Source organism: Oryzias latipes, chromosome 8 (assembly GCF_053564925.1).
Source record: "Oryzias latipes strain Hd-rR chromosome 8, Olatipes_Hd-rR_3.1".
In the NCBI taxonomy this organism is placed as follows: domain Eukaryota; kingdom Metazoa; phylum Chordata; class Actinopteri; order Beloniformes; family Adrianichthyidae; genus Oryzias; species Oryzias latipes.
The window spans coordinates 6,182,520-6,201,080 of NC_136244.1; the positions used below are offsets into that span (position 1 = coordinate 6,182,520).

At 38.9% G+C, this 18,561-nt stretch overlaps 1 protein-coding gene across 2 annotated transcripts in view; it reads left to right on the forward strand.

Annotated features, from left to right (window-relative positions):
* smurf2 (SMAD specific E3 ubiquitin protein ligase 2) overlaps positions 1-18,561 on the forward strand; it is a 64,926-nt gene that overhangs the window by 19,653 nt on the left and 26,712 nt on the right. For both annotated transcript variants that reach the window (XM_004071819.5, XM_023957969.2), the window contains 2 exons: positions 11,784-11,822; positions 12,525-12,633. In XM_004071819.5, coding sequence (XP_004071867.1) covers positions 11,784-11,822; positions 12,525-12,633 — 148 coding nt within the window. The remainder of the gene's footprint in view (positions 1-11,783; positions 11,823-12,524; positions 12,634-18,561) is intronic.

The following is an 18,561-nucleotide window of genomic DNA, read 5'->3' on the forward strand; positions in this document are numbered from 1 at the left end:
TGTGTACTCATAAATTTCAAAAAAGATCAAAAACTAACCTTTTCCAATCTAGATGACTTTAACAACCAGAAGCAGTAAATGAGCTCTTGTAGTTGTATGGTAAGTAATAAGAGTGTAATAGAAAATGAAAACATTTAGGACTTTATTTGTGTTAGAAAGTTTTTTCTGATTTGCTCCAGGAACTTTTGTAGAGAGGATAAGACGAGAAAAACAATACTATCTCTTTTCATGGCAGAAACATTTTTATTGAACTGGGTGGTTAAAAGAAATATTTAGATACTCTGCTACATTGATTATTTTTTAAATATCTGTATATTAATTTTATTATATTTACGTTTGCAGTGTTGTAAAGTTTAAAAGATTAGCTCCACATGGCTTCCAGTTTTTCTTTCTTGAAGTTAAAGCAAAGGTTAATCCATCAAATGATGCATCGTGAAATCTACATGTTATTTGGCGAAAAACATCCATCCAATCTATCCTTGGAGAAAAAGCTTTCCACTTTACGTATACCTGCTCAGCTTATTCATAGTTTAGGTTACCTGTGACAGTTGTTCTTTACTTCTTAGAAAAAAACTTGTCACCAGCTAAGTGTTTCACAGAAGTGTTGTACTTCCTGATAAAATGGTTTAAACAGAGCATTGGGACAAAGACAGAAATAGTACTTTTGTCAGAAATACTTTTACTGGCATAACTTTTACAGATGATCCATTGTATTACATTTTCCTGAGGATAACCTTGGGGTGTTTAAAGAAACAAAATGTAGATGTTCTTAGTATTTATGTTTCTGTATCACTCCAGTTCTTTTTCTTGTCAGTTGGGCTGTTCCATTTAGTCTGGATCTCAATGAAGACCTGTAAACAAGTCCGTAATAGAATTGGCTGTCTTTATGCGTTTATAGCGCAGCTGCATACTCAAACACTAGATAGTCTCATGTGGAATTGTTAAAACCCTGAAATATTTTTGCAAAATACCAAAGCATTGCAGAAAAAACGTTTAAATCTTTTTCAGTATTGTGTTTTGTATTTTTACTACTTAGCAGGCGATTGGAATAACTGAATTGATTGACTCCATCTTTCTCTCTCATCTACACCAGCAGCCTAAGTACAGCATTGCAGTGGTAGATTGAAACCATAAATTTATTGGTGTAATTACTGGTGTTTCTGCACGATAACCAATAATTGATTATTGCAAGGATCTCAAATATTTGAAGTGATTATAGAGAGGGGGAACATGGATCTTTACTAAGCTTTGTTCTCTGGGACAAAACATTTTTGGTTAATAGAAAACTGGACGATTCCGACTTTTACATTTTTTTTTTCTCAATTCGCCGTGTTTTGAAAACACTGGATTGATTGATTTTTTTAGTGAAAATGTGGAATTTTCTCAACTCTAAATTGTCCATAGGTGTGAGTGTGAGAGTGAATGGACGTGTGATTGAGGATATTCTACCCTGCGACAGACTGGCGACCAGTCCAGGGCATCCCTTGCCTACGCCCAAGTGGCCGGGATAGGCTCCGGCAACCCCGTGACCCCGAAAGGGAATAAACGGTAAAGAAGATGAATGAATGAATACTTTAAATCACCCATGTGAATAGTTAGGTATTTTCATGTTCAAAACATTAACATTTGCATGTTTTAAGTCAAAGTCTTGATCATCCTTGATTAAACTGAAGCATTTAACTGTTGTGTGTGTTTATAGCGATGTCTGTGATTATGTTGCCATGTCTCCGGTGTGTCCACCTGGACACACCGGTTCCCTCAATGTCTCATATGTGCCGATAAACATCAATACAAACAGGGTTCATTTCACTTTCCTGGGAATGACAGAACAAGGCTGGCGGCCATCGCTTTCATGGCCAGCTGTCTGATGAAGGCCGGTAACCTGAGATTAATTCTTGGACATGCTGGCTTGACTTTAAACCTGAACTGTCATGAGTTAAAACGAGTACCTCCAACTAACCTCAAACAGATGGGGGGGGGGGGGGGGCTCTTAAGTCTTTGCTTTTACCGGCCCGAGAAGTGTTGGTAGAAAGGCTTCAAGACGCAACAGCTGACTATAGCCATCTGTCCAAGCTTCAGACAACCATTTTAGCCCCCCTCACCAGTCCTCTAAGGAGATGGGATCAGAGGAGAGATGTTTATATTCACACCAGATCGCATTTCAAATGCCATCTTAGCTGAAGCTGAAATAAAACCTGGCCGCATTCCTCTAAGAATTGACGGCATATGCTCAGGGAGAAAAGTTTATTTCAGTGTTTCTTCCTCTGACACAGTTTCTGTAAATAAATAAATAAAAAAAGACACACAACATTTGGTAACCATCCAGCATCATCTGATATTCCTTTGAGGGTTTCCGTTTTTCTTGACATAAAGTCAGCTGTGAAGCTCAGATCAAACCTATATTAGAAGTGCCTGAGGATTCTAAAGTCTTTATATTCTTTTTATTTTAGTTGATAATTGTAGTAGTCATGATAAGTTACCTAATTTGGAAAATAATTTCCCTAAGCTTTCATTAGAAAAGTAGACATTATGATTGATGGGATGGTTTTCTGTGCCTAAAATACATTTTTACTTCTGTTTCAACAGTGTAGCAATCATCATATGTTTGTACACACTTTCCTACCTTTCACAGTTCAGATTTACTGGCAGAAGAACATTAAATAAAAAGTACTGCCAAAGTAAGATTAGAAGTGATTTGTATCACAATTTTGGCGTACTAATGAGTTTTCTTTTGACTTTGCAAACACTAAGACTCCATCTTTTAATCAAGGGACCACCTTGTCGTTGTGTGGAAGTGATTTTTATTTCTTACTTTCTAACGTAAAGTGTTTTTTTTTCCTGCTATTTGTTTCCCCACCTTTGCTTTTTTTTAACCCTCCATTACATCAGAAGCAGCCAAGAAGCCCCCAGAACAGCTCTAGTGCCAGCCAGCAGTGCTGCAGTTATGCAGGAGCCTGAGCCGAACTGAACCTCCTCTCTGCCCGCTGTTTTGACTTTCCTCCTGCAGTGATGGCACTTTCTAAGACTTTCCTCGCCAGAATCGCACTCACTTGAGCATGTTGCATTACACCAAGTTGAAAGACTGAGTGATGTAAGGGTAACAGAAATGCCAGTTGCCATTGTGGCACAGTTTCCCACTGTTTGGAGCTGGAAAATTGGGGGGTTCTTGTGTTATGCAATTACAGCGCACTGCATCACAAAGGGGAAATGGTGACGTGAGGTGGATGAAATGTTCTCACTTCAAGAATGCTGCCAACCTCTCCTCTCACATGTTTGCTGTTCTGCTCAATGTTGTCAAACGGGTCTTTTTGTGGAATTTTAGTTCATTGCCTTTCAGCTGCTGGATTAGTCAGTGTTTTTGTTTCTGCAACCTTCTTTGTTCAGAAACAGGTTTGATCAGAAAAGTTGTGGGTCAACAAAGTTGTTTACTTCTGTAGCCTGACTTGGCTCCCGTGTTAGTTGGTTTCTATGACATAAATTTATCTGTGCATTTGTTCCATGTACTTGAATGCATTGACTATAAAGGAGAACTGGACAGAGTGACCCCTCCCACATTCCATTCCAAACAGGAAGTACCCACTGGCACGTAGAAGCCAAAATCTCATAGAGTTCTATTGTAAAATAAATGACAATACTAGTCATTCTATTGGTCAGAATAATTATTGCAACTTATTATGCAACTTTTTCAAGTTATAAACTGACCAATCAGATGCTTCAATAAAAGCATGTGGTGCCTGCTGGCCCCCACCTCCAACATTCTAAACATTTTGCCCAATCACTCCTTATTGTTGTCGTATGGCTCCAACATGGCGGTGTCCATATTGCAAAAATATTGACTTTATATTATTGGAGCGGGAAGTAAGCCATTTTTTATGGGTAATGTCACTCTCACTCGGTTCAATTCTCATAAACAGTTAATAATTTGAATTAGTCCGTGTTGCTGTTTATCCTTTACCTATGTTTGGATTTCCTCTAATGACCACTAGGGGCTGATTGCTGAAGCAAGGGGATTTCCAGTCACTTCTAAGTTAAAAAGTCCAATGCTACACCAATATAAATATATTCAAAGCCTGTTTCTAAAAGCTATTTTTATCTTTTAAGTTTGATTATATTTTTAGGACAACTTTTTGAGAACTTTTTGTGTGAAGAAGTGTTGTTTTTTATTTTTTATAAAAACTGCCAGATTAAGTTTTTGGGACCTCTAAGCATGTGCAAAAATCACACATAATCAACAACTGCCATTCCCATGTGTTTCAGGAGCCTTAATAGTGTTGACACTCCTCTGATGGGTTTTGGAGGAAGTTGCTTCTAGCCCTAATAGTTTTGACCAGTGAGTCCTAATGAGATCTTTGTTCATTTTTTTACAGCTTTCACAGTGTAGTTTAAAAACCAAAGAATCACTAAGACATCAGTGCCGCCATTTGTAATGAATGGATGAAAGGCTGAAGTAGCTTGAGGTCCAGACTAAAATACATCAGTTACTTGTTTAGTGTTGTTGCATATCTTATAGCTTAGATGAGAAAAAGGCTTTCTTGTGACCAAGCGAAGATTCTTGCAATTTACAACTACAACCGTTTGTTACTTGTAAGATCATACCATTGATTTTATATCTGAACTGGACTGTTCCAAATGAGAAGTACCGGGCGGCTCCAAGAAGCCAAAATCCCAAAGCTGAAAAACCCCCAGCCATTACTCATTCTATTTGTCAGAAATAACCTTTTTTGCTTTTCTTAACATAATCTTGTTAGAAATTTTCATGATATTATTTCTTCACTTCAAATTCTTCAAATTATAAACTGGCCAATCAGGTGCCTCATTATAAGCATATGGTGCCAACTGGCCCAGGAGTCAATATCAGCAGATTACTTAAACGTTTTGAAGTCATCATTCAGGAAAACTGGGGTCCGTCTGATTCTTAGAAAATGGAGAGAAGGAGTCTGCTCCCTTTTTTCCAGGTTTCAAAAATGACATTCATGTAAAGAAATGCTCCATCTGCTCTTTTATGTGCCTGCTGTGAGGAAGGAAAGAACCATGGCGTCACCAGAGCTGCAGTGGGGATGGACTCTCTGTTGTCCACACTGTTAAAAAAGATGATGCTCCAATAGATTTTGTTACCCGTTTTCCTTATTCGTTTTCTAAACCCTGGAAAGTGTAGCTCTGGAGAGGGGCATTAAAAGAATTTCCTGGCACTTTGTGGTTCAATGATCCTTCCACTAACAGAGCTCCTCATATATATCCTACGCGACCTAAAGCAGCCTTATCAGATTTTTATTGTTACATAAGTGGATTTGCCAAGATATTAAAAGCAGCCAAAAAGCGCCAATGAGTCTGTGTGTGGCTGTAGAGGAGCTGGACTTGGTCTGAGAAACTTAATCTCACTTCCTCACTCTATTCTTCCTGACTGCAGTTAAAGGGTTGTAGTTACAGGGTGTAGCGAGGTCCTTAGACATTTTTTAAAATGATTTCTTTAGAGTAGAAGACGGCTGCATCTGTCCGGGAAGTGATTTTAATTATCTTATCAGTTTCTAAAAAGACAAGTTCTATGGTTTCAGTTATCTTTAGGAACTGATAGACTGTTTCCGATGTTGTTATCGTGAATATTATTATTTTTTTTTTTTTACTGTTTATACATTTTTGTTTTTTAACCAATGTGAAAGACAATAACCTAAGGTTGTCTTTACTTGCTGTTTAGCTTTAAACTCTCCTTTTTGGGGCTTCTTTGTTAGATTGTAACTGAAATATCCATCCTAAAATGGTACTCAGATGTTTGGCTGCATGTGAAGCTTTAGATCCACTGAACATCTAGGTGTTGCGTTATTGTTATTTCTTTCTTCTTCTTTTCCCAATCTAAAACACATTTCTTCTTTTCTGTGAATCAAGAGGATTCCGAGTGAATTTGTTTTTGTTTTTTTGCACATGCACTGATAATGATCTCATCTCCAGCTGTTATGTAAACTCCCCTGGCTCTTGAAAGCCATTTAGTTTATTTTTTCTACAGGAAAATCTTTTAGCCCGCAATGTTTTATCTGTGGCCTTGTTGGTTTAGATGAAAATGAACAAGGTTCCCCAAAAAGCACTTCTTTATTTCCTTCCTGTACAAAACAGTCCTTCTGCGACTCATGGTGGATATCAGCGCCTCTGTGCTGAAAGCTGCATGATAGTTGTCTGCAGCGGCCGCAGGCAAGACCAAACACTGGAGACAGAATTGGAGATTGCTCCAGTATTAGTCAGGCACAGATAAGGGGCAGGTTCCTTGGTTGACTGGTATACTTATCAGCAACGAGTCAGAAGACTTCATCTTCATTTTCTCCCTCCCTTCAGGTTTTAAGTCTCACAAAGGTCAGGGAGGAGTGGAGAGGAGAAAAGGAAGCCCTTTGTTTATAGAAGAACATTGTTGCGCATGAGAGTGCACAGACCCGGGCCCGGAGTCAAAACAGGGCAGACAAACAGGCAGACAGGCAGAGGAAACGTCGGGGGGCTGGAAGAATGGGAGTGAATGGGGGAGTATGTTGCCTGAAGATGTCTCGGACTGTCTGGCTGGGTTGGGTCAGTGCACGGGACTGTAGGAACCAGGTGGACGGGAAGAGGAGTTCAGTCAACGTGAGCTGGGAGAGTTGAAAAGATGAACACACTGTTATCGTATAAAACATTAAGCCAGATTTATGGATCCATCTTCCTCTTTTTAAGCTCTGTTTTTAGAAGGTTCTGGCTTTGAACAGAGGAGGGGATGGGAGATTATTACCAGGCGGTTGTCTGGGTTCTCACACCCTCACTTCCTCCAGAATAATGGTTAACCACAGAGCTGGAGACTAGAGGCTGTGGAAACCTTTGCTTCCCTCACGGAGGTTTTTACTTTGCACCTTTTGAAGTCTATTTTTATTCTGAAGTCTAGATCAAATAGAAGCAGAGTAAAGTCAAGTAAAAAGTGAAACGACATAGTTAGTCGTTTCATCTCGACTTGACCATTGTGTGCTACCATGGTGACCCCCCCCCTCTTCCTCCTTTACACGTCACGTGACCCCTCCCTCCCCAGGTGTTTGGCTTGCGTCTGGCAGACTTCATTGATTCCCCTGCACAGTAGGGCTCTTTGTGTGTCAGCCTGGGAGAATCCTCTCCTCACAGGTGCCTTCAACTTCATTCCAAGGTCTCTGCCGGCACCAAAAGGCTGCTGCCACTCGGAGGAATCCTTTTTTTTTTTTTTTTTTTTTTTAGAGACTACAAACGGCAGTGATCACTGAATATCTGTTGTTTGTTTAGCTTCTCCAACTGTCCTCAGTGATGTGGCTGTTTGGCTTTAATGTGAAGAGCCACTGTTAAAAAGTCAGAATCAGCTCACCATTGCAACATAATGCACTATTTAGCTTTTTATTTCATCTGGGAGTCCTTTGTGAAGGTGGAATCATTTGGATGTTTCATTGTAATGAACTCCTGATTCACCAATGGCGCTTTCATTCATGGCGTCTTCAAATGTCACTGCTGTCTCTTAAATTTCTCAGCGGCGCTCTTCCTGTCGGCCCCTCTCCACCCTCACTGCAGCGTGTTGCTTTGTGAGACGCTGTGGTCAGAATGAGAAACACGGGCAGCACAGAGACGCCCTTCTCTCCGCTCTGCCTCAGTACTTGCTGTCGCTACGACAACGGAGGATTTTAGATGGGCCAGGGATGTGGGGGGCCATTTGATGCTGCTCCAGAACCAGTGTTTTCGCTTCATGTTACAGAAGAGAGGATTCTTAATACCACACATGAATTAACACAGTGACCACTCTGTTGACTACAATATTTTTAAATAATTTTTCTTTTTTGTATCTTGTTTTGAAATTTAGTCTTTCATGTCTTAAATTTAAAAAATACAATATAAATCTAGTATTGGAGAAATATTTTTTTGTCTTCCCCTTTAATTCTTTACATGTGCAGAGATTTTAGCCAGGCAAAAGAAAGTAGAATTTTAGTTTTTCTGAATGTGTTTTGGCAGCCGATCTTTAGTCTTCCTCCAAAGGTTTCACTCTCGTCATGATGTCTCATTATCAGCTGTTTGTAATGGGATTCCTCCCTAATGGGAGGGCGTGGTCAGTTGATAGACCGGACAGGTTTTTTCCTGCAGGCTCCGCCCATCACAGGCAGCTGATTCTGGCACGTCATGATGAGAACGAAGCCTCAAAGTAAGCTACGGCTTAATCTTTCTATTTATCAGACAAATAAATAAAACTAGATTTTCCTTCTACATTGGAAATGTAATCAACCCCTCTAAAATTCAGCCTAATAGGAGAAAATTACACCACAAGGCTTGCATTTTAAAAAGACAAACCTGTTCATTTTTAAAAAATAAATCAAGAAAAACTCTCATAAATGAGAAGATAAACAAAAATGAAAAGACTGTCACAGATAAAAAGTTGAATGATAGATTCATGACAGTTCCCGTTTAAAAAAAAAAAGACACAACAGCGGATCAATGCCCATTCGAAATAAACATTTCAATGGAATTTGAAATATAACCTAATAAATCAACAAAACAGAAAAATTAATCAAAAATAAAAACACAGCTAAGAAAAGGTCAAAAAGCAAATACACGTATTTGCAACCTTTATCAACACCAACTTGAAGACAGTAGAGAAGTGTTCAGTAAAGGACTGAAGTCCCTCATAATGAATGACAATTCCATACAAAGAACCACCTACTGGTAGCAGAAGGGAAATGTCACCAAATCCAGGATCAAGGAAAGAAAGCAGAACTATGCGATCCAGTTGAAGGCATCAAAAAATCAGCTAAACTACCACAGAGCAACATCAGCAAATGGCACAGAAAAGTGATGAACTATTTTGAAAAGAAAAAAAAAAGACACCCATCCATTCAATCATTTTCTGAATCTGCTGAAACTCTTTTGGGGTCATGAGGCTGCTGGTGGCTTTCCCAGCTACTGATGGGAAAGCAAAGACTAGGTTCACCCTGGACGGCTCTGTCACAAAGACGGCCAGTTCAATTCTAGCAGCAGATACAGGCAGGGCCACTGTCATCATGGACACTGAACCATGAAAGAAAAGACTTATAACACTTATAAGTAGATAATTAAGAATCGCCTCACAGAGGAGAATAAAAAGATTGACAACCCTCTTCAATTATTTAATAAATCTTACTGTAATACTTCTAAAGAACTTTTTCTTCTGTATACTTTCCAGTCCACATATCAACAATTCTTCATGTCTTTAAATGTAAATGTGGTTGTATGATAAAAATACTCAAATGATATTAAACATGCAGATAAATCTCCTTTACAGGCATGTTTCAGGTATATCACAAGTCAGAATCGTATGTCAGTAAAACATGACTACAGCTTGTGTCCACTAGATAAACAAATTAAAATTTCTCTTAACCACATTGTAATTTACTGTGACTATCAACATGCACACACACACATATACACACATGTTTGACACCCTAGCCATAAGCTTAACAGTCATTTCATCATTGATGGAATTTCCACAAAAAGATTTGGGCTCACCAATTCAGTTTTTGCCTCCATTGAATTTTTAGCGCCTGTCATTGTTTGCCACAGTTCTAATTTACTTCCTTGCTGCTGCAGTCTCTGTTCTGGCCATTCCAGTGGTTTTCTTCCTTTTCAGCTGTAATTCTACTTCTTGTATGTTTTCCTAAGAGGTTTATTTAGGTATAATTGTAGTGTGTGGCTGGCTGAAGGCTGCAAATGTACTCACAGGAGGGTCTGTCTTTTTTTTTTTTCTTTCTTTCTGTAATTTCTTTTCTGCTAAACCTAAATATGGTTGCCCGCTCTTCTGGCTTCGTCGTCTCTAGTTTCTTTTTTATTTGGTTTCAAATACAATTTTTTTTAAAGTATCGTTGCTAAAGATAGTGTGACAGTATGCTCCATATAGATCTATGTCCCTGTGGTTCAAAAAAACGTTCACACACACTGACAAAAATTGTTCTACTGTTCTCATCAATAATTAATTGAACAGCTAGAATAGGAGCTGGGAGAGAGGTGTTTCAGGGCCTCACAGTGCGCTCACAGTGCACTCTTAGACACGTCCTTGCCTCCGTGTTCGCGAAGAATGCGACCGAAACTGATCCGTACCAGATGTTTTACAAATGAGGTGGGTTTCAATGGAACGTAACACATTCCCAGGGATGTTTGTGGAAAGAACTCCTTCCTCATCTGTCAAGCATGTTCTGCACCCTCATCACCTTTAGACATCCAGTTTCATGGAGACTTATACCCCCATGTTCCCCTTCCTCTTTAATCTTGCAGGTTTGTAACCTTTTAGAAACCCCGCCAATGTACATGGAGGTGTCTGGATATTTTGTCGTCCAAACATTGAAAAGGTGTGAGGGCAAAGCAGTTTCAGCCCCCTGATACTGAGTGACATTGTCATTGACATTCTGGCATGTCTGAGTATTTGTGGTATGGAGTGGGGATGTGTGGGGTAATACAGGAAAGAGCAGTGGCTGGTGATTGAGTGGTTTGACCTAAAGGCAGCTACTACGGTTGCCCCTTTGATCTATTTCTGTCAGTAAACTCCGATCACCTGCACTCTACAAGCCTCCATTTTTCAGCGACCTGTGATTTAATACTTGATTTTTGCCAGATTTGTGGCTGCCAGCAGATGCAGATTATTTTCTGCTGAAGTATTAGTCCACTAATAGAATCAGCTCTGCAGGTATTTCACGTGATGACAAGCAAAACACATTTTGTGGTGTCTCAGACTTTAAATGATCCCCGAGAACAATAACTATGGCATAACAACAGGTTTATGCAGCTCACAGGCTGGCAGAGCGGCGACATGTGCGGGGTATCGTGTAGACTCCTGAACACCAAAATGGCATGGCAGCAATGAGATCATTAATGTTATGTCTCGCTGTGGTCTTGTCTTAAATCATTCCAGCTGTACTTTCAAGTGTTGGCGAGCAGATGTTACAAGCTACGCTTGATGGAATAGTTTGCAGAAGCTAACCTTTTTTTTTTAGTAGATTTTCTTCAAAGTAAAGAAACTCTGCTTCATTTTTCCCCTCATGCCTCAGAGTATAATTAAACATAATAAGACTGTCACAGCTTGAGGTTTCTATGTCTTGTTGTATCATTTATCCTTCTTTTTCGAGCATCATTGATGTCCAGACCACTTAAAGGCTGGTTCTCATTAGGATTTTATTGTAGATAAAAATAAACATTTTCCATGCACCTGACTGAGCTTCTTCATTTTTAGAGCTCTCCATTGTCACCTCGGTAACTGTTCTGTCAAAGTGGATCCATACATTTATCAAGTACTTTGCTGTGGCTTGTGTTTAAATCCAAGTCAAACAAGAAGTAAATGTGTTATTAAAACAGTTATAAAGTGTGTTCATTAGTTGTCAAACACCAGTGTGAGAAATTAGTTTTTGGCATTTGCTTAAGTAAAAAAACATTTGGTTGCATTATCTTTGACTTTGGTTGGACCTTGAGTGGGATCCAATCCACAATGTCGCTCTCAAGCCAGGCACTCTTTCAGGAGGCCACATGTCATCATCTTTAAGCAATTCTATTCTTGCAGTACTCTAAACTGTGTTCATTAACATCTGTGGAATACTCATGCTCTTTGTAAAATCGAAAGAAAAGTTTATGTGAAAAGTCAAAACACTTACTGATTTCACACATTTTTCACAGGTGTCTTAATTTCACCTTCATTTTTCTCTCAAAGCAACATTTCTGTGAAATAGGTTGTTGATTAATATAAAAACCTGCTTTCACAACGTCTAAAAATGTTCTAGTTTTAACCCCTAATTTCTTCTGCTCTTTTCCAGTCCTGTGTGCCAAAAACCTTGCGAAGAAGGACTTCTTCCGTAAGTATCTCAACCTAGTTTCTTTGGCTTACAGCCTCTGAGGTATTAGCTTTTAAACTTGGGAGGATATAAATCATAAAGAACTTCCTAAACTTAAGTAAGATTTTATTAGAAATGAATGATCTGTTTCTAAGAAAGTTTGAGGTTTAAGTGGAAAGGTTGTCCACATTGTTCCAAATTCTCTTTTATTTGTCCATTATTGATAGTTCAGTGTCTTTGCTTTGATCATGGCTTGATTGCGCCACTGCTCGGTACATTCTTCCCAGCCGGACGTTTAGGTGTTTTGCTGTGTTTGGTCATGCTGTCATGGAGAATGAGCGCGTAAAGCTCCTGTGCTCGCCGGGATGGTTTCTGTGGTGCCCACTGCTTCCATTTTAGTTTTCAGGAGCAGAGCAAACATTCAGGCAGAACTGGTGAGGAGCAGGACTGAGAGCATACCTAAAAATATCTGTGGTCCTTCGTTGTCAACACTGTGTTAATTGTGCACATCTGTAGTGTTGGTTTTTTTGGTGTTTTTTTTTGCCTTTAGAAACTCCAACACTACGTTTAGGTTGGATTGTTCTAAATAGTTTTCTCTATGGTTGTCCAGTATTTTTCTTATTGCTAAAAAAGACATTTTAAATTCATTTTCCTTGGCATAAATCATCATTTATCTGCTCTAAATGGGTGCCATCATACCGTGTTTTTTTATTCTTTCTTCAGGCCTCCCAGATCCCTTTGCCAAAGTAGTTGTGGATGGTTCTGGACAATGCCACTCTACAGACACTGTGAGGAACACACTTGATCCCAAGTGGAACCAGCACTATGATCTGTGAGTCCCTTTAAGATTTACCGACGGCTTCTCCTCTGTTTTTCTCCTGACATCAAAAAAGCCTCTTTGTTGATTTGTCTCTGGCCTAGCCATCAACTGGATCTAAACTCTAACAGATAAAAGCCGGTTTTGATGTAGTCTCTCAGTATCTGGATCATCTGCAGTGATGTAATGACTCTGTTAAAAAAAAAAGAACAACTGTTGTCTGGACAAGATTTACAGAATGAGAGAGGCAAGACATCTGAAAATAGTGTTTAGTTCCTGACTGAAGCATGTGCATGTCTTGTTGTACTCTGAGTGCCTTTTCCCAAAGATGGTGCGTCCTTTGAAATGAACCTGGAAAAAGCAGAGCCAGACTGTGTGAGTGAAAGTGTGAGAGTGGAAGTTTCCAGTATTGGCCCGCTGTTTATCCAAACCATCATTCCTGGCCCGCAGCTAAAGGAAGCACGTGTCTCAGTTTGTTTGGTTCCTGTGGATACAAGACCCCTCTCTCTGCACAGCCATTAAATCAGCTGCTCGTGTCACATTTGACGAGAGGGAAAAAGTCACACGCGCGCTCACCTTAGAGACGATCAGATGGAGTGGCGAGCACGTAGCTGCAGCGCAGCGGAACCTCTTTGCACTAATTTGTCCCGAGAGTCTGCAAATAGAGCTGACAGGGATTTATGTACAAATGACTAATTTTCTGTGCCAGTGATGCATTTAGCTTTTTTGTGCTTCATTTCCCCGCCTGCTTGTTTATTCTTAAGGCCAGCAGAAGGAATCTCAGGTGGTGTGCTGGGGTTTTAATTGACTGAGAGGGGTCTGGCTAGCCGTCTGACTGACTCACACTTATTAAAATTGAGCTTCAGACACCTGGTGTTCTGAGAACAGACTATTGCAGTAAACGCTGTTGGCAATAAGGGTTTTTGTGTCTGGTGTTTGTGCTATTCAAGATGCTGAATGGGTGTGTGACTGCAGCCAAGGCTTTGGATTTTCTTGGGTGTACCACAGCAAGCAAACTGGATCGTGAACCTTGACCCCTTGTGCCTTTTTACAGGATGTGGCTGTAATGCCAATAGGAATAGACGCATTTTATCTGGCTGCCTGCCTCATTCACTACACCGCAAAACCTACAGGAAATGGTTCAGATTAACCAGATGTGAATATAACAGCTTCCATTTGTTAGTGTCTAAAGGACAATAAAACATAATTTTCTTGAAGGACCATGTTTTAGTGCATTAAAGTGTTCCTCTCTCATTCACATAAGGTTAATTGAGAGTGCACTCACATTAGTCATGGTTTATTAGAACTACAGAGGAGTAAAAAGTATTTCAGTCGTTGATTCTGCAAATTGTTCCTCTTAGAAAGATGTGAGGTCTGTAATGTTCATCATAGACACACTTCAACTCGGAGAGAAAGAATGTAATAATTCTGTTAGGGTCTGCTATAAAGAATCATTCCGAACATCTTTTGTTTTATTTTCAAAGCGTTCCCAGTGGTCTTTTAACTGTGGTTATGCCGTTTTTAGACAAAATTACAAAAAAACCTGTCCTTTTCTAGGACATAGTTTCTGCAGATCGGCTGTAGTTGATTGGAAATTTGCTTCTTAGTTGTGGATGGAACCATTGGTGCAAAACACCCCCACCCCCCGTCTACCACCCGTTGCTAAGAGCTCTCCGTTTACACACTCTACAATTACCCTATGGCCCTTCACACCCCCAACCTTACATTAGTGCAGTCAGTGCAACAAAAATGGTGAGAAATATTAAATTTGGAACTATCTAGCCATACAATTTGGAGCCAGATGCCACCACGGACAAGGAAAGCAAAGACATTTTCTACGTAACAATAGCTTTTTCAACTGCATATTTTCTTCTGCTCCTGGTTCACAACAAGTTGAATAAAGAAATACTCAAACATGATCATTTGAGCTTAATTTTCTTTAAATATATCTTCTATCTTAAGAAAACTATCACAAGAACATGTTTAAAACACAAAAAACACTTTTCATAAGAGTGGGTCTTTAGTGCTGGTGGTGGATGACAGATCTCTACCATCTTCAACACGGATGTGAACTCTTGTACTGATGTGAGTACAGTAAGGTCAGACTGATGTTCAGTGTTGAGCATAGCTTAGTGAGTGTTTTAGAGAAAAAGCTCCACTGCTCCTCCACAGTCTGGAGTGGGTGAGATGTATTCTCCATGATGCAGAGAAGTATCTCCTGTGTTCCTCTATCTCTTACTAGCTCAAACATCTTCACATTTTGCCAATAACTTGTATTGCTATTAGGATGAGCCTCTTGATGTGCTTGATGTCCCTTTTGCTGCTCAAGCAACCACATCAGACATCAGAAAAACTCCAGCATCCTGCTAGACATGTTGAAGGATCTGAGGTTTCTCAGAAAATAAAGTCAACTCATGTCCTTTTTGTGCACAGCATCATACTGGTCCCCAGAGCAGAAAATAAACGTTTAGCTCCTACAAACACGCAAGGATTCTCTACCTCTCAGACCTGTTACTTCTTCTTTAAGAAGTTCTCCACTATTTACTTATTTTAATGTCACCTGTTTTAAGTGGTTATCTGTTCAAAAAACACACGTCCACACCCTTAAACAATCAAACTGGAACCTCTACACCATGACCAAAGAGCTGTCAAAGTACACCAGGGACAAGCCCATCACCTCAACAAGACTGGGATAAACCAATTTACAATAAGCAAGCGAATTGGCAAGAAGTGAGTAACTGTTGGAGGAATTATTAGAAAATGGAATAAATACAAGATCACGGACGATCTCCCTCCAATCTGTGGGGAACAAATGATTTTGAGAACGGTGAGGAAACACAGTTCAGTGCGACTAATAAATGGAAAGAAGGATTTTTACTTGCCTTACAAGTCTGCAACTTTTGCATGGACAAAAATTAGTCTATAATTGTCCATCAGTAGCAGCAGCAATAGAAGTGATCTTATCGCATTATTTTCATTGTTTTTATCATCTTCCAACAAGAGGAGAGATAAAAAAATAAAAAAATATCTCTCTGTCTTTGCAGTTTGGTTTACAGTACTTTGTAGATTTATGCAGAGTTGCAGAAAAAGTAGTATCAGAAGTCAAACAAACTGGATTTTTTAAAGCTTAAACTTAACTGATGTTGATTAGCATCCAAAAGTCCTTTATATTCAGCAGGTCTAAATGATCCTTGATTATTTAAGTCTCATATTATTTACATATTTTTATGCAGCTGTAGCATCTCAACAGAAGAGCTTTAATCCAAAACAGCTTAGATGCAAATACATAAAACAAATACAAATACGTAAAAAGACTTTTTGCAAATACAGCAAAAAGACATCTATAAATGAATCTATAATCTAATCTTAGATTTCTTTAAGCATGTAGAAATAGTAATATCTTTATTGTCATTGTACATGTACAACGAAATTAGAGGAGGTAAAGGAGGTTTAATGTTTTGTGCAGAGTTCTCTTAATCTAACTTTATTACCAAAATAAAGTTGACTCTGCCAGAAATCTTAACAAGTTTAGATACTTTTAAATTCTAATTTCTAACATTTTTAAATGTTTTTTTTCCCCCCAGATTTTTCTTGTTCTGTATTTTACATTTCAAATAAACAAAACATTAGAATGATGGACTGATTTTTTTTTCTTCTTTATTAGTTGGGAAACATACACAATCTTGAGGTTATCAAACCAGAAAAAGAAAGAAGCAGAAAAGTCAAACCGTAGCCCATAAATATCTGTTTGTGACAACTTGTCTTTTTTCAAAACAAGACATTTTATCCATTAGGCTTGATTATTGTGACCAAATGAAGTATTTAAGCTCTGATATTCAGACCGAGCACAAACAGGAGCTGCTTGTTTGGCACAGTGACAAAACGAGTCGGGGGGGGGGGGGGGGGGGGGGCAGTTGTGTTTTCACACTTGTTGGAGCTCGTGGGCGTGAAAAGGCCTCAGTGATTTAACAATCTTTCAGCTGGATGATTTGCATGAAGCTTTGTCATAATAGTCGGTCTTTAGAGCTTTGAATAAAAAATGATTAGTAGAGGTTCTGCTTGTTTAAAGCTCAGCAAAAGAGGAGGGTTGGCAGCCACAGTCAGCTGGTTTACTGTTTGAGGTTGTGAAGATGCTAAATATGTAGATGCATAACTGTACTGTGGTCTGCATGTCTGCCTGCTAAAGACAACTTCTTTTTCCTTTTACACTTGGATGCAGTTATTTTGTATTTCAGGAATTTGGCAAACTTACTGTTAAAAATATCATACAAATACTAGATTATAAACTTTAATTACAATAGATTTGGGCACATTTCTCCCTCACTTTACCCTCATTGGCGTGTGTGTAAAGACATTTATTATTGTTGGTAAATATTTTGAGTCCAAAAAGTTTGACCAATTAGCGTGCAATATACTTTAACATTAAGCAATGTACTTGCAACTTTTCAGAGTTCAATACGCACCATCTTAAAATATTGCAGTTTGACACCTCAACTTTTTTTGAAAATGTTGTAAAAATAAAAATAAAATAATTATTGTAATAACAAAACCTAAAATGTGTCTATGAAGACTCTCATTCATCCAGGTTGATTCCGTCATAGAAGTAAGTTTAGGGGCTGTCATCTGGACTTAGTTTTTAAAGTTAGAAGACGTTTCACGTCTTACTATGATAAAACTTAAAATCAGTTATTCTCAGAACTCAGATCTTAGTCTGGATGAGACTTTGTGAGGAGAATTTGATTATTTTTTGCTGTATTTCAAGCCAATCTTTCATTAATTGTAAATTTCAATCTTGGATTGAAAACCTCCAGGACTTTTCCCAATGCTTTCAATGGGATGTAAGAATTTTTCTTTGAATGGGGCACCCGCTTTTGAACTTTGGTATTTCTGATTTCTCTTGAGCTATAAAATAATTGAGTTTTACGCCACCGAATGATTAATGGGCTGCTGTGCAAATTGGCCTGTTTTATCTGAGGCAGAGAATGATTGTATGTTTGCTGTGCCAGAGGCTTCACTTTCAGGTTTGAACCAGTCACTGCTGCTTTTAGTACTTTCCAAAGGTTTATTGCCAGCCCTATAAATAATTCCTCGATTATTTCTTTGATTTACAGTTTTTTATTTTAACAACTTTGCCGTCTTTCACCTGTGTATTTCTCCAGAGTAAGTAAAAGCCACATTTGATGTAATTCATAAAAAATGTTGCTCAGGTCGACTTTGTACAGCTATTTACCTTTTATTTTTTAGCTCTAACATTGGGAGTTGGGTCATCTAGACCCACTAGACCAGGGGTCGGCAACCTTTTTTACTCAAAGAGCCATTTGGGACCGCCCCTAATAAAAAAGAAAGCACCCGGAGCCACAACCCGTTTTGACATCATTATATATATTATGCATGTATATATTATTCAAAGGTGCTCATTACGTCGATCGCGATCTACCGGTCGATCTTCAATGACATGAGTGTTGATCGCGGGCCAGAAAAAAAAAAAAGAAGTACCGGTACTTCTTTAAAATCCACCAAAGTCCTCACTGAGAAGTACGGGACTTGATTGACATGTAGATAGGCCAATCGGACATCGTCTGAAGCATACGTCGCTGCAAATGCACATTATGTTCTTTAAAGGATGATACCGCGGCCGCGTGTGGGCGGAGCTACTGGTTCTGGTCTGATCTTTTTGTCTCAAGTTTATGATTTATTAGCAAAAGTAGCATTTCTTCCACCTAATGTTTATTGTTGATGGTTTTAATCTTTATATTGATCTCCTGTCCCACAATAACTGTTGCTTGAAACACCAGAATAGAAGGAAGTTTTAATTGTAAACCTTTAAATCTCCCTCTTCCTCCTCTTTATTGTAGTTTTTTGATTGTCTCGTTTACCAGAAGAATCTTTGAAAAAAAAAGAAAAAGCGTAGCCAAATCTACTTTATTACGTGGAATGTGATCC